Source organism: Leucopleurus acutus (assembly GCF_964270905.1).
Source record: "Leucopleurus acutus genome assembly, chromosome: 10".
NCBI lineage: Eukaryota > Metazoa > Chordata > Mammalia > Artiodactyla > Delphinidae > Leucopleurus > Leucopleurus acutus.
This window is the reverse complement of record NC_139153.1, coordinates 82,465,552-82,493,012: the sequence shown is the minus strand read 5'-3', so window position 1 is coordinate 82,493,012 and position 27,461 is coordinate 82,465,552. Positions and strand designations below refer to the sequence as shown.

Genomic DNA, 27,461 nt, shown 5'->3' with positions numbered 1-27,461 from the left:
ATTAAAAAAAAAATCTATATATATCTTTAAAAAATATATTCTTTATTTTTACTAAAATAAACTTATAAAGAGATGATCAATTTTACAAAACTTAGATTGGTAACTGCTGACTGAACGATGATTAACCCTTCTTTACTGGAGAGCAGCCTCCAAAGGCATCTCTCTCCTGCAGTTTCAATGAAATGTTTGCAAATCAGTTCTAGATTATTACCGCTAAAGGGCCTATGAAGAAGGATTTTGTTTGCACATAGTTCTCCATCCAACACTCAGCGCCTTTCCAATTATCAGTAGGAATATGTAATGTACTGCAATTATGTAATGCAGTTATGAAACAGAGAAAAAGTGTGGTCTAGACAGGATGTGCTATCATCGTCACGGCAGGAAGAGAAACTTGTGCACTGCCCTGGAATAGCTCATGGTCCCAGCCCTGGGATTCTGATTCACTGGAGGGGGTGTGGCCTAGGCACAGATGTGTGGAAAGGGCCTGGCTGGCTCTAATGTGCACCTGTGGAAGGGGTGGGACCAGGGAAGGGAGACTTCGCTTCTACTTGGGCTCCTCCCCCAACTTTCAGCTCAGCCGTAGATGAGGGTTTCCATTTCCTGGGTTTTAATGCCTTCCTTTTGCTATAAAGTGAAAGAGTTGGACTGAAGTGGGGTCTTCATTCCATGGCAAGGCAACACGGTATGTGAAGAAAGAACACAGTCATCTTCCTCACTCTCCCCTTACATCAGTCCTTCCTGCCTTGAAATCTGTGTCCCGTCTGTCCCTACCTGCTCCTTGGTGGCTGTCTTCTTTCAAACGTTCAACACTACTCACTGAAACAGTTTCAACAGCCTCCCAACTAATTTTCCAGACACCAATCTTGATCCTCCCCAACCCACCCCGACCCTGCCTCTGGTAGCATCCTTCACTGTGGATGAAATTTCTGGCTTCATCACAAGGGTGTGTTTGCTCTGCCTTATACACCATTTTATCAGGTCATCAAGATCTTAGCAATCGCCAGGGAGCAATTTACATTTTTGCAACATGGTTCCCATTATGCTGCTTTCTCCTCCTTTCTTCAGCAAACCCTCCGTGTTTTCCTTTGTATAAGAAATGAGCCAATGGGAGTTCTCTGGTGGTCTAGTGGTTAGGATTCAGTACTTTCACTGCTATGGCCCGGGTTCAATCCCTGGTCGGGGAACTGAGATCCCCAAGCAGCGTGGCGAGGCTAAAATAAAAAAGGAAATGAGCCAGGATGTTATGCTGCAGGTTTGCCATTTTGACTTATTCCTCACGATCAGCAGAGTTCTAAAGGAATTCTGCTTTTGCTGGGAGTTGTGTCTCTGTCCACACATCTGGGCATTGGGTGTTCCCTGGGGCCTCAGTCAAAGTGCCTCTCTTGGGATTTCCACCTTGCCCTTGTGGGGCTAAAAAACAAACTTAGAAAGCTCCTTGAAGGCTGGAACTTCGTCTCATTTACCGTTTATTCCCAACCCCTACATAGTACCTGGGATATTTATTGAATGAATGACGCCTCCATCTAAGATAAATATTAGAAAAAGTCCTTTAAAATTCCCCAGGGTCAAAAATGTTAGAAGCACAAAACAAGAACTGAATGTTCTTACTTTTCTCAGTACCTTCTTGTCATAACCGCTGTCATGTCTCCTCCTCCCACCTCCTCAGCTTCAAAAACCCACAGCAGACTCTTGGGCACGCCTTACCTCGGACTCCATACCCCACAAGCACCAAATCACATCCAGATGCAACCAAAAGGGACAGCCTAATACTCAGGGATCAACTTTACTTGGCCTCAGACTCCCACAGAACACTTAGCAATTCTCATCACAGAATGGGATGCATATTTTAGTCCAATAATGTTAATATTAGCACTAATTCCTCATCGATCTCTTCATCCACTCAGAAATTCAATGGCTCAATAGCGAGGAGTTTGGAGCAAAGGTAAGTACATGTTAGATGTGGGTAAAGACAACCCACTTCCAATTCTTACTCCCAGGGAGCTTTCTATACACAAGCAGGGAAGAAAACTCCAGAACTAAATAGGGTCAGGAGGTCCATCTTAGGAATTTTAAGATTGAGAAAGGGATTTAAAAAAAAAAAAAAGAGAAAGGGATTTGCCTGTATCTTGATGATGTGAAAACCATATCAAAATATCATCTGTCACTTAGAACGGAGATAGCCCCAAGTCCTGGGCGGCAGGTGCCTGGGAGGGGGTAACTAGTGCACACCCAGAGACTTGGTGCTGTTTATATTTGGCCTTGAAAACCTTCAGAACCAACCTTCCTCAGGGTTTTCTGTGAAGGTAAAAAGTCTCCTCAACTCCCAAATGGCACCTAAAGGAGATGTGTCCTTGCCCCACTTGCTCCAGGTGAGGAAAGGATCTCGTGAAGAACACCCCAGTGAACAAACAGCAAGGCCCGGCCCCTTGCCTGCCTCTCACCCTGTCCTGGGCCTTCCTCACTGCACACCGCCCTCCAGCTGTGCAGCCCAGACACACCCAGATGAGGCTCCTGCTTGGTTTGAAGGTCATCCAGAGTTGAATACCAGCCCAGAATTTCAGCTTCCTGTCCAGGAAAACAAGGTACATAATTTTTTTTTTAATTTTAAACTATTAGAATTTCAGATTTCCATTTTCATTTGCTTACTTTCTAATTGTTCCATTGTTTGGAAGACAGAAATTTTCAGTCCCTGCCTCTGTTAAGTCTTTATTTTTTTTCTTCTTTTTTAAAATGGAGATATAATTTATGTATAGTGAAATGTTCAAATCCTTTTTTTGTTTTTTTTGTTTTTTTTTGCGGTACGCGGGCCTCTCACTGTTGTGGCCTCTCCCGTTGCGGAGCACAGGCTCCAGACGCGCAGGCCCAGCGGCCATGGCTCATGGGCCCAGCCGCTCCGCAGCATGTGGGATCTTCCCGGACCGGGGCATGAACCCGCGTCCCCTGCATCGGCAGGCGGACTCTCAACCACTGCACCAGCAGGGAAGCCCTCAAATCCTTTTTTAAAAATTTATTTATTTTTGGCTGCGTTGGGTCTTCATTGCTACGCATGGGCTTTCTCTAGTTGTGGTGAGTAGGGGCTATTCTTCGTTGCGGTGCGCGGGCTTCTCACTGCGGTGGCTTCTCTTTTTGCGGAGCATGGGCTCTAGGTGTGCAGGCTTCAGTAGTTGTGGCACGCAGGCTCAGTAGTTGTGGCTTGCAGGCTCTAGAGCTCAGCCTCAGTAGTTGCGGCACACGGGCTCAGTTGCTCTGCAGCATGTGGGATCTTCCCGGAACAGGGCTCGAACCCATGTCCCCTGCATTGGCAGGCGGATTCTTAACCACTGTGCAACCAGGGAAGCCCAAGTCTCTATTTTTAAAAAAATATTTATTTATTTATTTATCCATTTGGTTACGCTGGGTCTTAGTTGCAGGAGGTGGGCTCCTCAGTTGTGGCTCACTGGCTCCTCGCTTGCGGTAGGCAGGCGCCTTAGTTGCAGCTCGCCAGCTCCCTATTCGTGGCATGCGAACTCTTAGTTGCTGCATGCATGTGGGAATCTAGTTCCCGGACCAGGGACTGAACCCCGGGCCCCCTGCATTGGGAGTGTGGAGTCTTAACCACTGTGCCACCAGGGAAGCCCCCTCTTTTCTTTTTAAAATTAATTAATTAATTTATTTATCTTTGGCTGTGTTGGGTCTTCGTTGCTGTGCACGGGCTTTCTCTAGTTGAGGCGAGCGGGGGCTACTCTTCGTTGCAGTGCGTGGGGTCCTCATTGTGGTGGCTTCTCTTTGTTGCGGAGGATGGCCTCTAGGCACATGGGCTTCAGTAGTTGTGGCTCATGGGCTCTAGAGCCCAGGCTCAGTAGTTGTGGCGCACGGGCTTAGTTGCTCCGTGGCACGTGGGATCTTCCTGGACCAGGGCTCGAACCCGTGTTCTTAACCACTGCACCACCAGGGAAGTCCCTCATGTGATTCTTTTATCAAGTGAGAGATTCTTTCACAGTTTGAAAAATTTCACTCTGTTTGTATGTAGAATGTTTTGGAACTCATGTTATGACGTCAGTTCAATAAATTAAATGGCTGATTCCATGATGGGGAGGATAGATCTCTGCAGAAAAGTTTCTTCCTCCACCTCCCACCTCCAACCCCTACTCCTCAGACCAGGGTTTTCATGAAGCACAAGCCTCACTCCAGGTGGGAGCCCTGCTGAGGCTGGAGGAAAGCCTCCAGAAGGTGACTAATACACTGCATTTGGCCCCTGGTTGTGGGCAGTGGCAAGTGGACAGGCAAAGTTTGAAGGCTATTTTCCAGAGACAGGATGTGAACTTCAAGCCTCAGCTGACGGTCACGTGGTTGTGTGGTGGTGGCAGACTATTTATTTCATGAATGGAAGGACTCAGGCAGTGCAGAGGATGACATGGGCCATGTTGTCTGTATCACTATTGCCCTCGGGTCAGGGGGCAGGTCATTATGAAGCCCTTGCCAGTGGGTTCCCTGGAGTCTAGGTGAGAGACACATGAGATGTCCCACACCCATGGATGTGTCATAGATGGGAGTATAGTTTACAGCATGATGCTTAAAATTATCGAAAATATCACTTTTGACACCCTAAATGGGACACAGTGGTCTGTTTCAGGAGCACAGTGGCAGAATCTAGCACTTGTGTGAGCCTCCTTTGATTAAAACATTATCAGCCCCCTCCCACCCCGACCTCTGATCACCCCCCCACACACACACACACACAGGGTGGTTCTGGGTCCTAGGCAGGCATTAAGAGTCTGCTGTTTGTACTCAGCTTAGCTCCACCCATGGCTGAAGAGCTGTGAAGTTCACGGTGGAAGATCTCCAAGAGGGAGGTCTTCACTGCCCCTGTGATTCAGCGGGCATGATAAGTTAACCAGCCATCTACCAGTTCTGGTTTCCTAGTATGTATATGATTTAGAATTAGAAGCACATAAAAAATAGCTTTATTACTGGGACCTCTGCCTCTAATTCCACTTTGCCTTCATATAATTCTTTATAGCATTATGCAAATCTAATCATGCCCAGACTCAATTTTTAAAAACACTTTCCAGAACCTACTGGATAAGACCCAAACCCCTCGGCATGGCAGGCAAGTCCCTTCAAGAAAGCCTGTCCAATCTCATGAAAGCATTTTGTAGAGGACACTTTTGGCATCACAAAACGGCCATCCCTACTTCCTTGCTGGCAAAGCTTTTCAAATTTTATTTATTTATTGTTTCAGTGCTGCCCTCCCATATATTCAGAGGAGACGGTCCCTTCACGGCCGAAAGAGATATATTACTATGATTGCTTTAAATCAGCCACACCATTTCCATTCCTTTTCCCATGATGGATTTAGGAGTGGGGCTCTGGGCCCAGCGAGACATGGGGGGGGGGTGTTAGTGGGGAGTCGGCGGGGGTACTTCTGGGAAAAGCTTTCTACCTCTGTACATTGCTGTGGAGGATGTGGGATGTGGTGTCTGCAGCTGAGGCAGCCAACCAAAGTCTATGAGACTGAGTCCTGACACACTGAGGATGGGAGAGCAGAAAGTTGGAAAGAAGCTGGTCCCTGATGACATCATAAAGCCACCAAATTAACCAAGAACCTTTCTTTCCCAGGAAACTTCTTCACCCAGAACTTTTTTTTTCCTTCTGTTTTTTTTTTTCATTTGTTTGTTTAAGCCTTTTCTGGTACTTGCAGCCACAAGCATTCTCACTGATAAACCTGCCCAACATCATCTTTTATAATTCACCTTTCCTTCTACTTAAATCCTGCAGCGGTCTCGCTCACACCTTCACATTCTACACACTCTCACCTCAGTTTTTGGTTCTGTCATGTAAATTCTTCTTGGAGTTTTCCCCAGGTGCTGCCCTATGACCGCTTCACTTTGTGACCCCTCCTTCCCTCCCTCAGTCTCAGCAGCCCCGAGGTCCCCAGCTCTAACTTCCTTGCGCTGGATCTTTGGGGGAGGGTGGGGATTTGGACTTTAACAGAGATTCCAACACTACAGGTTTCCTTTGGAGACTCCTGAAGGCCCAGGTCGAGTTTAGCCCTGCACTGAGGGCTAGAACTTGAGTAACGTATGGACCCTTTTGGAAGACATACAATTCTCATGGACTTGACCTAAATTATTTTTATAACAAATGTGTGCAAACACAGCTAACTATGAACTCTTCGTGCTTCAGTACTTAAGCAGTCATAAACCCAAAACAAAGTTGCAATAAGTACAAAGAAAAGTGGAAAGACAATTTAAACTAAAAGTAATTTGATGTGATGAATAGTGTCGTTTTTTCTGAAATGAAGTTGGTGCTGGCAACGTGAACACATAATACCTAACTGGCTCTTTTGAAGTTGACACAATATTCCACTGTGTGCCCAGCATGATTCAGTTCTCCCCCTACTTGTGTCTGTTCAAATAATCAAGAAATCTTTGTCAGTACGTGTCCCCTGGACTTCACTTGGTACGAACGCAAGCCAGACAATTAAAGAAGTGCTAACTTGACCACAAGTAGGTAAACACACAACACAAATGCAGGCACTCACATGCAGGTCCCTAGATCAGTTACACAGGATCCAGAACATGCTTAAAATACTTTCCAAAAAATTACCAATGAAACAAAAACATGGAATTTAATAACTTTCACAGAGCATTCATGGAACCTCAGTTTGAGAAACACTATCCTAGCACTGACCTTGACTTCTGGTGTGACCTTGGGCGAACTGTTAGCCATCGTTCAATCTCTGTACATTGTGTACAAACAAGAATAATTTGGACCACTACTATTCTTGGGAGATGAAGGAAGTTAGAGGAGTTAAGGACAATGTCCCAAGATCTTCAAGGACTTTAAAGGAAGGGGTGAGGATTTATGACAGATCCCTAGAGTTGGACAAATAACGATAGCTCAGACACTCCAGTCCAGCTTTGACTTTGGAGTCAGAAGGACTTGTGTTTGAACTCCAGATCTGCCAATTGCTGTGTATGTGTCTGTGGGCAAGTTACCTGATTTCTCTGACCCTCAGTTTCTGCCCCTGTAAAAGTGGAAGTATCTCAAAATACTGCTGCCAGAGCTGCAGTGAGGGCCAAATGCGATGACTTGGGCAAGTGCTGAGGGCAGAGCCTGGCACCTAGCAAGGCTCAGTAATCAGCAGCCTTTATCAGGAAGAGGCCAAAGGTTGCTGAGAATGCCACAGGCTTTGGCAAAGAATGATAGAAAAGAGAAAGTGAAGATTCTAAGATTCTGTCCATAAATAACAGTATTTCTGTTATGTGACTGTCAGCGTATTTCACACTAATGAGCCCCGCAGCTACCCTAAGCTTCCGCTCAGCCTTTCTCTTTTCTCCCTCCCTGGCTGCCTCTCCAGAGCTCTGCCCGCCCCGGTTCCACGTCCAGGCTTGAAGCTCCTTCCTTCCAGGTTTTCACTTTCTCCAGTAATTATCGTAGTGTTGGTCACCTGTGCAGCGAGCGCCCCCCAGTGGTCTTTCTGTTCATTACAGGGACCGTGGGGCCTACAAAAGACTGAAGAAAGGCGCGGTTTCCAAGGGGGCAGGACTCAAGAGGCTCAGGCCTTTGCCTAGTCCAGCCACTCAGGAAGCCGTTCTGGATCTCCCTCCTAGCCCCCGCCCCCTTTCGGAAGAGAGAGGCGGATAGAAGTCCTGGGTGGAAAGCAGTAACTTGCCACAAATCTAAGGCAAGTTACAACCTCTCCGCGCCTGATTCCCTTTTTTTTTCTTTTTTTTTTTTTTTTGCGGTACGCGGGCCTCTCACTGTTGTGGCCTCTCCCGTTGCGGAGCACAGGCTCCGGACGCGCAGGCTCAGCGGCCATGGCTCACGGGCCCAGCCGCTCCGCGGCATATGCGATCTTCCCGGACCGGGGCACGAACCCGTGTCCCCTGCATCGGCAGGCGGACTCTCAACCACTGCGCCACCAGGGAAGCCCCTGATTCCCTTTTTAAGAGCCCTGCCCCATCCACCTCAGAGGCCCCAAGGAAACAACCAAATGATAGGTGAAAACACCGGGAGAGAACCGAGCATGTGCTTTTCTGTAGGATCTCACCATTTCATCACGGCTTTGCTGGTTGGAGGGCGGGGGCGGGGGGGAAAACCCCGGGCGGATGTGGACGAGATAAAGGGGGAATGAACTCCTCCCTCCTCAGCCATTGCTCTGCACTGTGTATCCAACGTGCTGCTGCCAGAAACCACTTTTAAAATAACACCCATCTAATCATGCGTTTCCCAGCTCAAAGGCCCAAGGCCCTTCCTCCTCACCTTCAGAATAAATGAAACTACTAATGAGATTACCCCACCTCACTCTGCCTCTCTGGGGTTAACACATACAGGCTCTGTTTTCCAGCCACAGCTGCGTTTTCACATAACCATGTTTACGGCTCCCTGCTATTAGCCAGGAATGGCCTTGCTTCCTTTCTGCAAATCTTTGTCTGACTTAAAACCCAGTTTCAGCTCCAACTCTTCCATGATGCTGTCCTTGATCTTGCCTCGCCCCCACTCAGGAGGACCTGGCCTGCCCCTCCTCTGGGTTCCCACAGCCTCTTCCAGCTCTGACTATAGTATGGGTAAGGCTGTCTTCTCTGATTATATACATATACAAACACATACACATGTGTATTTATACATATACATATATACATACATATTTATACACACATATACATATACATGCCTTGCTCCCCCTCTAGACTGTAAATGCCCAGAGTGGGTTGTGTTCCTGTATGTATCCTTCATAGCTCTTACTGTCAGAACCCTGCCCTGCACAAACCCTTCATAACTGTGGAATGAATTGGGACATGGAACTCAGGGACCCAAGTGACACATGAGAAAGCCACAGATGGAGATCATGTTAGTGGGGTTTGGATGGTTGTTTCCATCAATGGGGCCTGTATGCCATCTCACATTATCATCCCAACAGACCCCCGGAGGTCTATTAGCGCCATCTTTTGGTACTTTGCTTCCTCTCATGTGAGGCCTCGTTACTGCTCCCTCCTGGCCCTACTTTCTCCAAGCCTAATCAGTCCCCTTTGGCTTTGGGAAGCATATTTTCCAAATCAAGAATTGCAGTACATTGTCTGACAATGATATTTGTACTTCAGAGGTGACAGGTCAGAATATGTTTGAATTGGGATTGTTCTGGAAAACTGAGGGTGCCTTTTGGCCTTGGGTACTTCCTATGCTTTGGTACAACTTGCGGGGGGGGGGGGCACTCACCAACTAGGAAACCGGTATTCTGGTTCTCCCCGGAGTGCAAAACCCTGACGGAAGAAATGAATTGTTAAGGACGCAGAAGGAGACCTCTTACGGACCACTGTTAATCTCTTCTCCCACCTCCTGTCTGTTTGTCCCTCTTGCCTGGATTCTCCCCCTCAGCAGGACCTAATGCCTGCTGCCTAAGCTCTCAGCCACAGCCAGCCGCTGCTGCTTTCTCCCGCGCTGCTTCCCTTCATCTCCCTTTGTCTAGGGTCTTTGTCTGCGGTCTCCCTGCGGTTCACAGTCCTCCGCCTCCCCTCCCTTTCTCCCTGGCCTTGCTGCTCCCTCCCTCTCTGCGGGGGCCGGGAGGCTCGGCGAGGGGAGCGGGCTGGGTTGCCATGGTCACGTCGAAGCCCGCCGCAGCTGGCCGGGGCAGCTGCTCCCGGGGCTCCGATGGGCGGACAAAGCCAGGCGGCCTTGGCAGCCCCAGAGCCGGAACCCTAAAGGCCTGAGACTGGGGGGACTGGGTCCCAGGATAACCCTGAGCTGGAGGTGAGAGGGAGAAAGCGAGAGCGGGAACAGGGAGGGCAGGAGTGGGGAGTGGAGTTGGGCCCTCCCCTCTTGGGGAGGGACCGGGCGGTCCAGGCTGGAGGTGTGGTGGGAGGAGGGGAGTGTACCTGAGCCAGAGGGGTGGGGAGGAGGGAAAGGATGGGGAATAGAGTTGGGGGCCGTGGTGTGGCAGATGGGCCGAGGACTAGGATGTATCCAAGTAACCAACCAAGAGGTCTGGGGCCTCTGTGTCCTGCCTTCAGAAGCAGGTTTGCTTCAATCTCTGGAGTTGGGGCCTCTGTCTCCCCTGGTCTGTCCCTCCCCTTCTCAGCCCTAACTCTCCTTCTCCCCAGTCCCTTCGTTTCAATCCCCGTGCCTCCGTCTTCCTCTTCTCCCACCTCTGGGTTTCATTCCAACCGCTTCTTCTCCCCTTTGTCCTTGTTTGGCATCCCCTTGAGGCCCTTCTCTTTCCTGCCCTCCTCTCTGAGTGTCCCCCCACCCTTTCCCCATCGTCTCCACTCCAGTTCACTTGCTCACTCAGCCCTTTTCCCCAAACTCCACACTTCCCACCTTTTGCCGTGTGCCCTCTCATCCCTTTCCTCTGTCTGATCCCCAGTACCCCTCTGCCTCAGCCTCAGTTTATCTCCTGCCTCTCTGAGTTCCATCACCATGGCCCCATCTCTTTCCAACCCCCAGGCTGCCCACAGCTGAGCTCTGCCTCGTCTTCCTCCCTGTGCTGTATCATCTCTTCCTCCTCCTGCTCCTGGGCCTCAGTTTCCCATGTGGACTTGGTGGTATCAAGGCCCAACTCACACCCGGGGCCTTGTCCACCCCCTCACTCTGCTCCCCACCCCCCAGTGGATTCTCACTCTCCCCAGCTGCTGACTCAGAGGCAGCTGCATCTCCCAGGAAGGGGACAGCAGCTTGTGTGGGGGACCCATCTGGCCCATCCTCTCTCTCACTGGTCCTGCTGGGCTTCCCTGTAGTGGCCCAGTAGTCTGCAGGCTAGAAGCTGCTCTCTTCTACATGCCTCTCCTCACATTTTTTCAGCTGTTCCTCCTCCTCTTTCCTGGGCAGCAGAAGGCCATTGGCTTGAAGGGGAGGGAAGCCCTGAATTGGAAGACACGGATGGGGGAGGGGTAGAGGGTCCTTTGGGGGCTCAGGAGGACATGGGGGCCTCTGGAGCTGTGAGTGATTCAGGAGATGTGGGATGGGCTCTGGGGACCACGGATGGGTGGCTGGATACACTAGGTCTTTGGTACTACTCTGGGGGCCCCTGAATGGCTGGGATTTCCCTCTCTGGCCCCTGAGAGTCTCGGCTCAGAGCCTGGCATTCCAGCCGGCTCCAGCCCCCTTTCCGCTGTCACTTGACTCCACAGGGCCCCAGCCCTGCATCCCTCCCACTCCTCCAGCTCTGGGCTGGGTTGAGGTGGGCATCACCGACTAGGAATTTCTCCTGGGGGAGAAGAGGGAGCAAGGGTTTCAGGAGTCTATGGTTTCTTATACTCTCCGCAGTCGACCCCTCTGTCTGGCACCGCCATGCCACCTGGCCGGGGTCAGCGTGGGCCTGGGCTGTGGAATGTCCCACTGGGGTGTGAGGGGCTGTTCCTCCTTCCCTGAGGGGTCTGGCTGCAGCTCAGCCCGGCCGCCTGCCCGGGGCTTCCCGGGAGCACAGCCCCTGGAAGGAGGAGCTGAGAGTCCGCCCAGGTGAGGTTACTTGGGAAACCTTGGCCCCACCCCCGGCCTGGCTCCACCCCCGACCCAGCCTCTCCGGGCCCAGCTTCCCCAGCTGCCCTCTCCGGAGGGGTAGGTGCACCGGGGGAACCCTGGGGATTTGGTGGGAGGGGACGGTGGGAAGAGGCAATTCTCAGGGTGGCCATGGGGCTGTCTGTTAGTGAGTCCCTTAGCAGTTGGGGCGCCCTAGGGTTTGTGTGTTGACCCGTGAGTTGGAGTACGTGCCCATATGTGCCTTGGCCTCTCCTAAGGGCCAGCCTCTTCCTGGCAGTGCTTTTGTGTACTTGTCTGGGACTTCGTGTTTCTTTCTTGGGACTGTTGTCTGGGACTGCACGTAGGGTGAGTTTATATCTATCTACTGTGAGGTGCAATGGGGCAGAGATCTGCAGTGGCGTGAGACCTTACCCTGCAGGTGATTGGTAGGTGTGGGATGTGGAGAGAGGTGGTGGGGCCCCAGGTAGCGCTGAGCGGGGTGGCACAGTTCCCACCACAGCCCTTCTGTCCTGCCCACCTCAGCCAGCAGCTCTCCCGCTCTCTTTCTCTCACATTGGGTTTGTACCTAGTCTCTCTGCACCCAACTTCTCTGGGTCTCGTGTACTGTTACTTTTTGTCTGTGCGTGATTTTCTCTTTGCCCCCCTCTCCTCCTCCTCATCCCCACCACTCACCTTGTCCGGGCCTATCTTTGCCAGCGGTCAGAACCTCCGACCCCACTAGGGCAGAGCTGGCTGCCCTGAAGAGAACTCCCGGGCTTTGAGCTGGGAGCCCAGGGGAACCAGGACCTCGGAGTCTGGACCCCAGGGTCCTTGAGAGGACTGGGGAGGGCCTTGTGGAATTATGGGGAGGAACTGGAGGTGGACGTAGAGAGAGGGGTCTGTTCCTACGGCTGGGTTGGGGTGTAGAGGACCAGAGGCTCAGAGGGTGCCAGAGAGAAGCAAGGTTGGCGGTGTGAAGAGAGTAGGTCTAGGAGGCCGGGTTGGACAGGTGAGCCCTGCTCCCTTCCCCCATTCAAACTCCTGCTGCCGGACCGGGCGCCGGGCCTGTGGGAACGTGCTCCTTCCCTGTGCCCTGCGGCTGCTCCCCTTCACCTCCCTCTCCAGGAACTGAGCCCAGAGAAGGGGGAGTAGGGAGGCGGGCCATCCCCTCGTGGGGCCTGGGAGTGGGGGAGGCCCTGAGCGGTTAGCCGCTGGCCCCCTGCTTGGGCCGTTCTTCTTTGTGGGGATCCTGGGGGGGGGGGGTGGGCCGTGGGCGGGTGGAGGGGGATGGGCACGCAGCACCGAGCCCGCGGCGGGGACTGAGGCACGGTTACCTGGGGGAGGCCGGGGCGCGCGGGGGAATGCGGGGTGGCGGGGCAGAGAGGAGCGCGGGGCCGCGAGGGCGGCGCCGGGCGTGGGAGCGGCGGGGCCGGTTCAGCCCGGGAGGGGGAAGGGAGGGCAGCGGCCCGAGCGCCCGGCGAGCGGGCGGAGGGGGGAGCAGGGAGGGGGAGGCGGCGCCTGGGTCCGAGCCGCCCCAGCCCTGGCTCCTCTCCCCGGAACAGGCCCCCGACAGCTGCTCTCGGGAGCCGCCTCCCGACACCCGAGCCCCGCCGGCGCCTCCCGCTCCCGGCACTTGGCTCCCTCCGCCTCCCCCTCCCCGCGCCCCGCCGCCACCAAGGAGGCCCCGCTTCGGGGTCGGACGCCGGGGTCTGCCGTGAAGAGCGATGAGAGGTCAGAAGAGCGGCGGGAGGACCCCTGCGGACGGAGGGTCGGGGGCGGCGGCCTGGGGCTCCGGGGACGCGCGGTGGCCGAAGGATGAGGGCCTGGCCGGGAGGCAAGATGTTCCCGGACTGGACTTAGTTGTCCAGCGCCGCTAAGTCTGTCCCTGCCCGCCTCCACAGTGCTCTGGTTTACTGTCTGAAAATGGGGGGTGGGGAACCCCCTGACCTCTGAGAAAGTGTGTTCCAGCCTTGAGGAAGGACCCCCTTTACCCAGTATGGAGGAACTGAACCCCAGGAAGACAGGTGCTCATATGTGGTCCTACTGAATCATCTCCCGGCCTCCTGGAGAAGTGGGCCTGTCCTCCTACTTGGCCAGTCTCTGCGGGCATCTACGAACTGTTAAGCCTCCATCCAGCCAGCTCCCAGTTGGGCAGCCTGGCCTCAGCCCAGCAGAGAGAGGGCCTGACACCATAACCTGTCAGTGACAGTCGTTCATCCACGGTTGGATGGTCAGTTAGTTCTGCCAGGAGTTACTGTCATTGCCCAGGGAGCACCATCCTCAGTGACCCTCCCCCACTGCCTTCTCTCCAGCCTTCACCCTACAGGTCCCCTGCTGGCTGGACATTCCTTTCCAGCACCTCTACCCCCAGCCAGAGTCTGGTGCTCAGACTCACTGTTGCTGAGGGTACATAGTGTGTCCAGAATTGAGTGGTGCAGTGGAGATGAAAGCTGAGCATATGGGAAAATAGAGAAATGACTTTTTTTTTGGTCACTCCAGCCACCCAAGTTTCCTTCTGTTCCCCACTCTCTTGACTTCCCTCTGGCTTGGTCACCTTGAGTATTAGGGGTGGGCCCCAGTTCTCTTGGGATCCTGTGCCTGAGGACCTGAGTGTGTGTCTCACACTGTCCTCTGTAGGTGCATGTTTGTCATTTCATGTTCACAGGTGTCTGAAGGTGACTATTAACTAAGTGATGGGATTGAACTTGAAAGAATGCCGAGGTGTGGATGGAGGTGATGTGTGCTTGAGTGTCCGTCCGTGTTTGCCTTGGCTGGGGAGTCTGTGTGTGTAATGGATTTATGAGGATGTCACATGTGTCTGTCTCTGAAAGTCTGTAAGACAGTTGTGTGTGTGTGCGTGCACATGTGTACAGAGCTGTGTGAGTGTTGTCTGGGGTGAGGGTTGGGGGTTGGGAGAAGAGAGCGAAGGGCTTGTGGCAGAGTGTTCCAGCCCCTGGCTTCCAGCCTCCTGCTGCACCCTGGGGCGGCACATGGGGGGCCTGATTGACTGATTGATTGTAGTGGGGTTGGGGTAGGTCTTCTGGGCCTGTCCTTGGTGTTTGTGACCCAGTGGAGAGAAATGGGGTGACAGGGTGTCAGCGAACAGATTGCCCCAGACGTCTGTGTGTGTTTCTCTGCTTGGCTCTGTGCCCTGCGCTTCGAAGCCCGCTCTGTTTACCTCTTGCTTTGTGTCTCTCGCCCTGTCTCCCCCTGCCTTCTATCTTCTGCCTGTCTTTGTATGTCTGCCCCGGGCTCCTCTTGCTTGCTCCGTCTGGCTCTGATGACTCATCTGGGATAGGCATGAAGGTTACCCAGGGGAACAAGGGCCCTGCTGTTCCCGAGAGAGGTGGGGGTGGAGAGCAGCACCCAGGAATTCCAGGCCGGCTGCCTGGGGCTCCGGCAGCTTGCTCCCCTGTGCCAGCTCCCAGACCCCCAAGGGACCAGGCGTGATGCTTCCGGTTCCAGCTCTCCTTTGATACCTGGGTCCCCCCATAACTCAGTCAGCCCCCTCAGCTGCTGCTTTGGAGCTGTGGGGTCTCAGCTGCCTCTTACATTCCTGCCCTAGAGCATTGTGGGAGCAGCTGGAGGAGGACAAAGGGATGGGGGAGTATCCCCCCACTCCTCCTACCTCCTGGGGTGACCTGGCTTCCCCGTCTTTAGATCCGCCCTCATCTCCAAGGCAACTCAGCCTTTTCCTCAGCCCTGGGCTCTTCCTTCTGAAGCAGCCCCCTTCAGAAACTGGGAACTGGGGGGATAGGATGTCGAGGTCTTAGGAAGGGAAGGCAGAGCAGGGAGAGGGGATGGAATACTTTGGACCTGATGGCAGAGAGGATCAGGGTTTGAGGGGTGGCACTAGGGATCCCAAAGGATTCCAGGGCCTGGAGAACTCAGAGCAGACCTCTGCTGGGAAGAAGACAGGTCAGGATCGATTTTCCTGGGGCTGGGGCTGGGGCTGGGGTTAAGGCTGGGGAGGGTAGATACCTGGGTTCATAGGGAGTTGTAGTTGGGATGGTTTTCAGGGGGCAAGCTGCCAGGGGCCCAGTGAGGGAGAAAAAAAGCAGGGATTCTCACGCTTTCATAGGCACAGGTCGCCTGGTGATTGTGTTAAAATGCAGACTGATTCAGCAGGTCTAGGTTGGGACCTGAGATTCTGCATTTCTCCCAAGCTCCCAGGTGTGGCTGAGGCTGCTGGGTCGGGGGCCAGCAGGGCTACAGAGGACACTCAGATTGGAAGGTTGCTGGGGTCCCCCGCTTCGCTTAGAATTCTGGTCTCCTAGGTGGGGAGGGGACCAGAATTTAGCTCGGTGTCTGGCACATGGGAAGCATTCTAAAAATATAGCTGATGCTGTTAAACGGTGACTGTTGTTGTCATTTCACTGCTATTATCCCCAAAGCAGCCCATCCTGTCTCTTCATTATTGGCTGTGAGCCAGTCTCCTTGACTGCCCTTTAACTAACCTCCCCCCTCATTATGTCCCCTGCAGAGATGTTGCCCCCACCCCCGTAGGCCCAAGGGATCAAGAGCAATGGGGCCAGGGGCCCTCTCATTTCTACTGCTGCTGCTGCTGCTCTTGGTGGCAACAGGAGATGCTGACATGAAGGGACATTTTGACCCTGGTGAGGAGACTGGCTCTTGGGTCCCTGAGGGATGGGGCTTGGGAGACCGAGTTGGGAGCTTTGACCCTCCGTATGCCTGTGTTCACCCAGCCAAGTGCCGCTATGCCCTGGGCATGCAGGACCGGACCATCCCGGATGGTGACATCTCTGCTTCCAGCTCCTGGTCAGACTCCACTGCGGCTCGCCACAGCAGGTAGCTGGCACACCTGGGCTGTCCCAGAGGGAACCCCTGGGGACTCTACTTGCCCTTCCGACACTCTGCCCAAGCCAAGAGGCTTCTGAGAGGGTAGATGCCAATGAAGCCCCCCATAGTACTGGGCGGGGGTGTTAAATACTGGAGACAGAGGCAGACCTACGGCCAGATGTTCCCTGTGACTTCCTGCGCCCTCCCAGGCTGGAAAGCAGCGATGGAGATGGGGCATGGTGCCCTGCGGTGCCGGTGTTTCCCAAGGAGGAGGAATACCTGCAGGTGGACCTGCGGCGGCTGCACCTGGTGGCGCTGGTGGGCACCCAGGGGCGGCACGCAGGGGGCCTGGGCAAGGAGTTCTCCCCCAGCTACCGGCTGCGCTACTCCCGGGACGGCCACCGCTGGATGGATTGGAGGGACCGCTGGGGCCAGGAGGTGAGGCTGGCAGCGACAGTGCCCAGGGAAGGCTGGCTCTCCTCTGTCCCCCCGCTGTACCACCTATCCACTGATGACTCTGCAGTGTATGCCCTCTCTAGCCCAGACATCTCCCCTGAGCTCCATCTAGTGTTGCAAACCTGACCACTTTCCACCTAGATGTATTATGGTCAACTCAAACTTACCATAAACTTCTCAAGCTGAACTTGAGCCCCATTCTCATCCCAGACCTGCTCCTCCCCCAGCATTCTCCAGCTCAGGAAATGGTACCACCATAAGCTAAGATGATATCCCTGATTCCTCTTTTTCTCCCACCTCCTACTCCCAAAGCATCAGCAAGGCCAGTCTGTTCCACCTCCACGATATTTCCTGAATCTGCCCACTTCTTACCACCTGCACCTCTACCCCTAGGCCAGGCCCCCAGCATCCCCAGCTAGATGAATGCAGTAGTCTCCAAACGGTTCTCCTTGCTTCTTTCTCTCCTGAAGTCAAATCTCCACCTGGAGGCTACATCTAGGGTACCTGAGAAAATGCAAAGCAGATGCCTCACACCTGGCTCACAGCCCTCTGCTGGCTTTCCTGCTGCCAGAACAAAAGCTGAGGTCCTTTGTGGGTGCAGAAGCTTAGCCTGTGCCGGCTCCTGTCCACATCCCTTACCCCTCTCCCCATTCTCGCTCCACCCGGGCCATGCTGGTTTTCTTGCTGTTCCTGGTACATGCTAGGGCTCACCCCACAGCCTCAGGACACCTGCACCTGCTGTTCTCTGTGCCTGGAAAGCTCCTCCCCGAGCTGTCCACAGGCTCTCCTCCCTCCATTCAGTTCTCCCCGAAGGTATCACCTCCTCATAGAGCCTTTTCTGACTCCCCACCCCCAGCTGCCTCTTGTTTGTCACAGCTGTTTCTCCTACTGGACTGTCCTACAGGAGAGGGACTGATGCTCACCCCCAGGAATGTGCCTGGCTGGTGCAGAGTGGGTGCTCAGCCAGCATCTGCTGAGTGAACAGAGGGAATGGGTGAAGGAAGAGGGGAAGCCAGAGCAGGGGTGCAGAGCCGTGAGGGACTGGAGAGAATCTGGGCACAACAGGATGCGAGACTTAGAGGTCAGGACAGACCATCAGGCCCAGAGAGGTGTCAGAGGGCTCTGCTGCAGCCCCTTGTCTTACAAATGCCTGGCTGTACTCCATGCCTTGGGTGCTCAGTGCCACCCTTCATGGGTCTCTTTGTGGCCATTGTGGGCTGGGCCAGGGAGCAGCTGGTGGCTGGGAAATTACATCCGATCTGGAGCCTTCCTCCCCCATCCACCCCTGCATCCTGGCCCACAGGTGATCTTAGGTAATGAGGATCCTGGGGGAGTGGTGCTGAAGGACCTTGGGCCCCCCATGGTGGCCCGACTGGTTCGCTTCTATCCCCGGGCGGACCGAGTCATGAGCGTCTGTCTACGGGTGGAGCTCTATGGCTGCCTCTGGAAGGGTGAGTCATTCAGACCCCTGAGGATTCATTCCTGTCCTGGGGACTGGGGAGTGGGAATGGGGGAGAGGGGCATCCAGGATCCTCTGTCCTGTTGGGAATCTGTCACTCTGAGTGAGGAGGGGACTGGCCAGCATTGCCTCCTCCATGCCAGTGGCCTGTGGAGGGGTTACGAGAGAGGGACCTGAAACCTGCCCAGGCCTGATGCAGGGGTGGGGGATGGAGGCTCCGTGCCCCTAACGCCCCTCCTCCCCCTGCCCCAGATGGACTCCTGTCTTACATGGCCCCTGTGGGGCAGACGATGTACTTATCTGAGGCTGTGCACCTCAACGACTCCACCTACGATGGACACACCACACACACCGTTGGCGGGTGAAAGAAGCGGGCCCCGCAGGACATGGAGCCTGGGGTGGGAGAGTGGATGGAGTGGGTGGGGGAGGGGGTTGTCTGGGCAGCGAGAGGGAAGAACTGCAGAGAGCGATGGCTTAGGTGGGGCTCAAGGGACAGGACCAGGATTGAGGGATAGCACGGTGACCACTAGCTAATGTGACCCTTTGTGTGAATTAGAGAAAGGCCTGCCTCTGCTAAGACACTTAAATCTGTTGCAAATTGTCACAATAAATACATCGTAGGTTGAGCGGTGTCCCTTAGAGGCGGTGCCTTTGTATAGCATGTGACTTCAAGGTGCCCTAGAGAGTCCTGGGTGGGGGTAAGAGAGAGCTGTGTGAGGTTGGGGCGGGGTGGGGGTTGCTGGGCTACGCTGGCCAGGCCACTGGAGGATGGGGGTTGTAGAGCACCCAGATAGGTGACACTTTCTTCTCTTCCACCCTCTTCTTCCTCGGCTCCCCTCCTCTCCAGGCTGCAGTACGGAGGTCTGGGCCAGCTGGCAGATGGCGTGGTGGGGCTGGATGACTTTAGGAAGAGCCAGGAGCTGCGGGTCTGGCCAGGCTATGACTATGTGGGATGGAGCAATCACAGCTTCCCCAGCGGCTACGTGGAGATGGAGTTTGAGTTTGACCGGCTGAGGACCTTCAATGCCATGCAGGTTAAGTGCGGCCAACTCCCAGGGAGGGCTCTGGGACCAGGGTGAGTGCCCTGGGGTGCTCGCTCGGGCTCTCCTGGACTTGACCTTGTGTCCTTCCTTCCTTCCCCCAGGTCCACTGTAACAACATGCACACGCTGGGAGCCCGCCTGCCTGGCGGGGTGGAGTGTCGCTTCAAGAGGGGCCCTGCCATGGCCTGGGAGGGGGAGCCCGTGCGCCATGCCCTGGGGGGCAGCCTGGGGGACCCCAGAGCCCGGACCGTGTCAGTGCCCCTGGGCGGCCGAGTGGGCCGCTTTCTGCAGTGTCGCTTCCTCTTTGCTGGGCCGTGGTTACTCTTCAGCGAAATCTCCTTCATCTCTGGTAAGCCCCTGGTCTCTGCCCAGTTCCCAGCCTCTGGGATTACTAACCCATAGTGCCCTCGAATAACCACTCCCAGCACCAGTGAGACTTTACAAGTAAGGCTGCCCTAAATAATTTGAACACTTCCCTCCCCCTTTCCCCCTGCCTGTCTCAGTCTTTCGTTTATGAGCCCCTCACTCACGACTGATGTTGAGCAGTATGACTGTGGTTGTTAAAATATTGAAATATTCTGTGCTGGTTGAGAAATAGCCTCTTCTCTAAGCCTCCTGACAGCCAGGATCCTCCCGCACCCCGGGCTCTCCTCAGGAGTCCCGCTTCTCCCCACAATCCAGCAACTAAAAGATTAACATCCAGCACCGCCACAACCGTCCAGGACCCTCCAGGATCCTGTCCCACCGCCTATCCTGGTTGGTTGGTACATATACTGAGTATCAGCCCTGCTTCTACTCCCCACCCAATAATAGAATTCCCTCGGTCTCATGCATGTGTGCCTCCCTTTCGTCGCCTCCTCCCTATCTGACCTCCCCTTTTTTCTTCCTTCTCCCCAGATGTTGTGAATGACTCCTCCCTGGCTTTGGGGGGCACCTTCGCACCAGCCCCCTGGTGGCCACCCGGCCCACCTCCCACCAACTTCAGCAGCTTGGGTGAGCTGACCTGGGGCCCCCGCCAGGGTATGTGGGTCCTGTGTCACCAGTCCTCCCTGGGCCCCCTCAGCCTGGGTGGGAAGCCACCCGTGGTCCTGACCCTTCTGCCTCCACCAGAGCTGGAGCCCAGGGGCCAGCAGCCTGTGGCCAAGGCCGAGGGGAGCCCGACCGCCATCCTCATTGGCTGCCTGGTGGCCATCATCCTCCTGCTGCTGCTCATCATCGCCCTCATGCTGTGGCGCCTGCACTGGCGCAAGCTCCTCAGCAAGGTGGGCAGAGTGGCGTGGGGACCCTTGGGCTACTGGGGGTGGGGCAGCCTGGGGAGGGATGGGCAGGATGTGGGCGTGGAGAGTGAGGCCAGCGTGTGTCGGGACTCCTGCCTTAGTTAGGATCCAGCAGGGACCATAGAGCACAGTCGGATGAGAATAATTTGAGGGAGGCTTAGTAAGGAGACCACGTAGAAAGATGTGGGCAGGGTGTACGTACATCACGAGAAGCAGTGCAGTTCCCCAGGCCTGGTCACTGCAGAGCGGCTACCATCCCTGGGTCTGTGGGGTGAGAGAAGGAGGCAGTTACTGGAAGGCGGGAGGAGTCTAGGAGGAGTGTGTGGAGAGGGTGCCTGAGAGGGGCAATGGACTTTGGTTCCAGGATGCAGCTCACCTGGGTCCATCCCTTGGGGAGGGGCTGGGAGAATAAACACCCTGACCTCACTTCCTGTCTGCCCTCCAAACTCCTGCTGGGGCTCCTATCTGGCCAAGCCAGACCCAGCCCGTTGACGCAGTCCACATTGATTGACCTATTGGGGCAGAAGCCCAGCGGGAGAAGGTGGCGAGTGGAGCTAGAGGAGCGACTGGAAGAAGTGCGGCACACCCTAAGCCCATGTCTTCCAGGCCAGAGTCCAGTGGTGGGGATACACGTTACAGTTAATAGTTATGAACTGGTAGGATTTGGGTTGGAATCCCATTGTGGGACATCAGGGAACCCACTTAAATGCCCTTGAGTCTTTCTTTACCTGAAAGATAAGTTAGTAGTACATACGACTACAGGACTTTGTGAGGACTGAAGGAGGGAACACGGGTGTAGGATTTAACCAAGAGCTGGGAAGTGTGCGCTGAGCGGTAGCTGCACTTAATATTTCCCGTTCCCCATGACAAGGCCGAGCGTCGGGTGTTAGAAGAGGAGCTGACGGTTCACCTCTCTGTCCCTGGGGACACCATCCTCATCAACAACCGCCCAGGCCCTCGAGAACCACCCCCTTACCAGGAGCCCCGGCCTCGTGGGAATCCGCCACACTCTGCTCCCAGTGTCCCCAATGGCTCTGGTAAGACCTTCCTTGTTCCAGTCCCACCTCCGTCCTCTGCCTGTCTTCTCAGTGTATCCTTTTTCCTCTCCTTTACCATTCCTTTCTTTTACTGTCTTCCCCAGTTTCAACTCATTTTCTTATTTCTGTGTCCCTGGTCACAGCCTTCTATATTACTCCATGTCCTTACCATATAATCTCCCTCAGGAATTTTCCATGCATTACGCACAGTCCCCAGTGCTCTCATCTTGTTTCTGTGTCCCACACACTTCCCTCTCTCATCTCTGTTGTGCCCTCTCATTGTGTCTTTCTGGCTCCTCCCCTCTCTCCTAGACTCACCATGTTCATTCCATCCATCTACCTATATTTATGTATCCATTCATCATTCATCCATCTGTTTGTTCATCCATCCATATATATTCATACGTCCATTCATCCATCCATCGTCCATCCATCATCTGTTTGTCCATCCATCATCTATCCATGCATTCACTATCCATCCATCCAATCATTCATCATCCATCCATCATCTGTTCGTCCATCTATCACCTATCCATCCAGTTATCCAGCACTCTCCAGATGCTTGTTTTATTCCATTTCTGTCTCTTAGTACGTTCGTTCTCATCAGCCCTAGTCTTGCCCTATTCTGTGTCTCCCTGTCTGTCTAGCCTTGAGTCTCATCCCTTCCCCGTGTTTCCCCCCCTCCTTCTCCCGACAGCGTTGCTGCTCTCCAATCCAGCCTACCGTCTCCTTCTGGCCACTTACGCCCGCCCCCCTCGAGGCCCGGGCCCCCCCACACCCGCCTGGGCCAAACCCACCAACACCCAGGGTAAGCCCCTCTGCCCCTAGTCTCCGCCAGGCTCCCCGTACCTCTATGGGGCAGGGAAAAGTCCTCACACCTTGCACTCCCTCCTCTCCCCACTGTGGCCTCTTCTGCTCTCCTGAGCTCCCAAGGAGGAAGCTCTTGTGCCCTTAGCTCTCCTCTGCTGCTGCTGGCTCCTTTTTAAGGCCTCCCCCTTGAGCTGAGGAGTAGAAAGCTCCCTGGTTCTCAGCTCTGTTCCCCTCCTCCTGTTCCACCCCATCTCTTGAGCTCTCCAGAGCCGGAGAGGAGGTTGCTATGGTGGCTCCAGGCTCTCTTACAACCCTTCCTTCACTCTCCCCTCTCTCTAGAGCTGCAAGGAGGGCCTCTCCCCCAGTGCTTGCCCTCTCCCCCCACATGTCCTCTCTCTGCTCACGCCCCCGCCCTTCCTGTCTGCTCTTCCCTTCTGTGTTACCTTCTTCTCGTCACCCCTTCCCCAGGGCCAAGGGGGGACAGCTCTGCTTCCTCTCCTCTGTCTGTAGACTCCATGTTGCGCGGGCTGTGAGGAATTGTTTTCCTCTCCCTCTGTGTGCCCCTGTCTCTGCTTGTCTTTGAGCTTGGTATGTTGGGTCAGGGAGGGCTTGGGTAACCATGGCAGGGAGGATGAAAGGATGAAAGCAGCCGGTAGAACGGCTACGTGAATGGCAGTGGCTGGCGGTGAGTGGGTCATGGGTTTGGAAATTGGAGGGTGACCGGATGGCTGGGACCATCCTTCTTCCAATGGTGGGTAGAGGAATTCCACTTGCAGCCAAGACTTCTTTCATGGTCTTGGACTGTGCTGGGAGCCCTAGAGGTCAAGACTTTCCGGCATTCTTTGCTCGGCCACCGCCGCCGCCTCGGAAGCTCTGCGGCAGCTGGCTCTCACCCACGCCGGCGCCTTCTCTGTTTTGAGGCTGGCGGGTGGACGCCAAGGAGAGGAGGGTAGACCCAGTCTCTCACCCACCTGGGAGACGGGGCGCCTCTGGGAGACGGGGGTGTGGAGAACCGTGGCTCTCGGGGGCTGTTCCTGATGCCTCGTCCTGTCTTCTTTTCCCTCATCCTGTAGCCTGCAGTGGGGACTACATGGAGCCGGAGAAGCCGGGTGCCCCGCTTCTGCCCCCACCTCCCCAGAACAGCGTCCCCCATTATGCCGAGGCTGACATTGTCACCCTGCAGGGTGTCACTGGAGGCAACACCTATGCTGTGCCCGCGCTGCCCCCAGGGGCAGCTGGGGATGGGCCCCCCAGAGTGGATTTCCCTCGGTCGAGGCTCCGCTTCAAGGAGAAGCTTGGCGAGGGCCAGTTTGGGGAGGTAAGAAGGATTCCTGCCCAGCCATCAGCAGTGTCTGCCTCTCTCTGCCTCTCTTCATGCCATGCCCAGATATCCCCTTTGGCTGGGAAACCATCATCTGTGTTGTCCCAATTGACCGTGTCTCCTTGGTGAACCTTGTGACCCCCTACCAAATCACCTTCTTTCTCCAGGTGCACCTGTGTGAGGTAGAGAACCCTCAAGATCTGGTCAGTCTTGATTTCCCCCTTAGTGTGCACAAGGAACACCCTTTACTTGTAGCTGTCAAGATCCTACGGCCAGATGCCACCAAGAATGCCAGGTGAGGACCAGGGATGGCATCTGGAAGAAGGGAGGGGGGGAGGCCATGAAGAGAGGGGAGCGATCTAGAGAGAAACATGGTGGAGATCAACAGTGGGGGAGTGTCTGGGGACTAGTGAGTAGAGGTCAGGGAGTGGGGCACTGGTTTGTGGGAGCTGGAGGGAAGCTGCAGGTCAGCCCCTCGGCATCCCACCACCTTCTCCCTGCTTCTCCAGGAATGATTTCCTGAAGGAGGTGAAGATCATGTCGAGGCTAAAGGACCCAAACATCATCCGGCTCCTGGGCGTGTGTGTGCAGGACGACCCCCTCTGCATGATAACTGATTACATGGAGAATGGCGACCTCAACCAGTTCCTCAGTGCCCACCAGCTAGAGGACAAGGCGGTGGAGGAGGACAGAGATGGGGAGGCGGCCCAGGGGCCCACCATCAGGTACACAAGGGGGTCTCCTCCGTTCCCCTCACTCCAGCTTAGAGGGAAAGGGGGAACGTGGGGTGGGCAGGCAGGTAGAGGTTCCGGGAGGGGGCCTGGCATGAGACACATGTGGCCATGTTCATCTAGAACTTGAGGGGAAGAAAGGCTGGAGATTATGACAATGAGGGTGGTGAAGGGACTTGGACCCTGTCAGGAACTTCCCTGTGCTCTCTCGCCCTCACTGTCCCTGAGTCCAGATTGTGGAGCATAACAAAAGCGGTAGCTTCCTGGGGTCGGATGAGCTAAAGAAAGGTTGAGTGGGCATCTACCCGCTGGCCTCCACCAGGACTTTCCATCTGTGCACCAGGAGAAGGGGTAACCCAGTCCTGGGAAGAGGGCTCTCCTTCATCTCCCAGGAATCTGTGAGGTGGGGACGAGTCTAGGGCTGCCCCTATGACCCGCGGGTGTCGGCTTCTACACTCAGCTACCCGATGCTGCTGCATGTGGCGGCCCAGATTGCCTCGGGCATGCGCTATCTGGCCACACTCAACTTTGTGCATCGGGACTTGGCCACAAGGAACTGCCTGGTTGGGGAGAATTTCACCATCAAAATCGCCGACTTTGGCATGAGCCGGAACCTCTACGCCGGGGACTATTACCGTGTGCAGGGCCGGGCGGTGCTGCCCATCCGGTGGATGGCCTGGGAGTGCATCCTCATGGTGAGAGGCCCTGAGAGAGGCGGGAAGGGAGGGGCGGTTAGGGGAGCACTGACTGCCACTTAAGCTCTGGGATCTTGTTCAGTCACTTGCCTTCCCTGGACTGCAGTTCTCATCTCTGAAATGAGGGTTTGGACCAGTGCTCTATAAGGTTCCTTCTGGCTCAAGGGACTGGAGAAAGCAGAGAGTTATGGTGTGATTGGAAAGGGTCCAGGAGCCAAGGGCGAGTGTGAGAGATGGAGTCAGGGTAGCAGAGAGAAAGAGAGATAAGGAGGCTAGAGATAGAAGGCGTTGAGTTGGGAGAGTCAGGACCAGAAAATGGGGGGAAGGATGGGTAGAATCGGGAAGAGGTGAGGAGAGGACTAGAGCACAAGAAAGAAGGCAGAGCCAGAGGAGAGGAGCAGGCTTAGTGGGAAAGAGGGCCAGCTAAGGAGGGTGGACTGCCGGGGGTTGGGAGGGAGTCAGGTGGGTGTGAGGATGATGCTGAGTGGATGTGGGGTCCCAGTGGGGAGAGGAGGAGGGTCTCTGTTGACTGATGCCTTTCTCTGCCTCTGTTGCCTTATCCACGCACCAGGGGAAGTTCACGACTGCCAGTGACGTGTGGGCCTTTGGGGTGACCCTGTGGGAGGTGCTGATGCTCTGCAGGGCCCAGCCGTTTGGGCAGCTCACCGATGAGCAAGTCATCGAGAACGCGGGGGAGTTCTTCCGGGACCAGGGCCGGCAGGTCAGAGCAGAGGGGAGGGAAGATGGGTCTGGGGGCCCAGGAGGGCCAGAGCCTGTCATCTTGGGGACTAAAGAACATTTGCCTGCCTTTCATCCACGCTGCCACAATGCAGGTGTACCTGTCCCGGCCCCCAGCCTGCCCACTGGGCCTGTATGAGCTGATGCTTCGGTGCTGGAGCCGGGAGCCTGAGCAGCGACCACCCTTTTCCCAACTGCATCGGTTCCTGGCAGAAGATGCACTCAACACAGTGTGAATCACAACACCCAGCCGCCCCTCCCTCAGGGAGGATTCAGGGGAGGCCAGCGGCACTAAACAAGAGGAGCTAAGCGCACCCCACTCCATTCCCCCTCCTGACCGCCCTTCACCTCTGAGAGAGGCAGTGTGGCTGAAGGTGGGCTGGGCCTGCCAGGGAGCTGACGCCCTCCCTTCCCCAGATACGCTCTCATGCCCCCTTCCTGCTCCTCTTAAAAGCCCCTGCCACCCACCCAGCTGGCCCTGTGGATGGGATCCTCTCTGACCTCCTCTAGCCATCTCTTGGGGGAGGTGGGAGAAAATATAGGGCAGACACTGGACCTGGCCCATTGGAGCACCTGGGCCTCCCTGGACAACACTGGTGCCTGGAGAGAAGGCTGTTGCCCCCAGCCTCTCTCTCTCTCCGTCACACACTGGACCCCACTGGCTGAGAATCTGGGGAGTGAGGAGGACAAGAAAGGGAGAAAGGGGTTCCCTTGTGCCTCCTCCTGGGGTTGCCCTCAGCTTTGGCCTCCCTCCTCCATCCTATGAAACACTGGACTTGGGGGTGATCCCTACCCCTGCCAGCCTACCCACTTCCCATCTGCCCTGTTGTAGGTAGAACTTCTCTAAGCCTGTATGTTTCTGTGGAATAAGTATTGGGGTTAGGGGGGAAAGAGAGCAATGGCCCATGGCCCTGGGGTTGGACATCTCTATGGTAGCTGCCACATTGGTTTTTCTATAATCACTTGGGGTTTGTACATTTTTTGGGGGGGGAGAGACACAGATTTCTACACTAATATATGGATCTAGCTCAATGCTATTTTAATCCCCTGCACTAGGCAGGTAATAATAAAGGTTGAGTTTTCCACAGCTATGAGTGGGTTTCTTGGGGTTTTGGTGAAATCTGCCTCCTGCCCCCCCCAAACCCATTTCCTTTCTTCCTTCCCCTCTTTTTCCCTCTTCTTCCCATTCCATTTCCTAACATGTGTTTTTCCCAGCATAGCGTTCTGTTTCTGCATAAGCCAGGCCCTCGCCTGTGGGACCTAAGGTCCCACATGAATATGGAGCTCTGCAGGAGACCTGGAAGGAGGTGGATTAGGCCAGCGGTCCTAACCTTGTCTGACCCATGGACCCCTTTGGCAGTGTGGAGAGGTCTACTGATTCCTCCTCAGAATTATGTTTTAAAACCCGTTTAAAAATATTTCATATATATATATATAATATACAATTATGATTACACATGTGTAACAGGAAATCAAAGCATTTACCAAAATTTTAAAAAAATGATATAGTAACATGTGCTTCTTTTAAATATATTTAATAATAAGACCTAGTAGCAGGTGTAATAATTACTGATATTTTCAGAAAGTAATGAGCATAAATGATATTCTGAGATTTCTACAGCTGTAGTGGGATGTGAGAGTAGCTGTGGTGTCTGTTAG

General features: G+C 54.7%; 1 protein-coding gene across 6 annotated transcripts; it reads left to right on the top strand.

Moving 5' to 3' along the window:
* The first annotated feature begins 2,162 nt into the window (after positions 1–2,162).
* On the top strand, positions 2,163–26,816 carry DDR1 (discoidin domain receptor tyrosine kinase 1). Of its 6 annotated transcripts, none has more exons than XM_082848608.1 (18): positions 2,163–2,582; positions 15,920–16,052; positions 16,143–16,245; positions 16,446–16,674; positions 17,996–18,143; positions 18,404–18,512; positions 18,999–19,185; positions 19,296–19,542; positions 20,091–20,186; positions 20,304–20,455; positions 21,342–21,507; positions 22,205–22,315; positions 23,391–23,635; positions 23,806–23,933; positions 24,148–24,363; positions 24,830–25,064; positions 25,636–25,785; positions 25,898–26,816. In XM_082848608.1, exons 1-18 carry the CDS (start codon positions 2,328–2,330, stop codon positions 26,036–26,038), a joined length of 3,051 nt encoding a protein of 1,016 aa, XP_082704734.1. In that variant the 5' UTR covers positions 2,163–2,327; the 3' UTR covers positions 26,039–26,816. The 6 variants fall into 6 exon arrangements, with proteins under 6 accessions (XP_082704734.1, XP_082704735.1, XP_082704737.1 ...); XM_082848611.1 differs by lacking the exon at positions 2,163–2,582 and adding an exon at positions 11,498–11,535; XM_082848612.1 differs by lacking the exon at positions 2,163–2,582 and adding an exon at positions 11,796–11,802.
* The last annotated feature ends 645 nt before the right edge of the window (positions 26,817–27,461 follow it).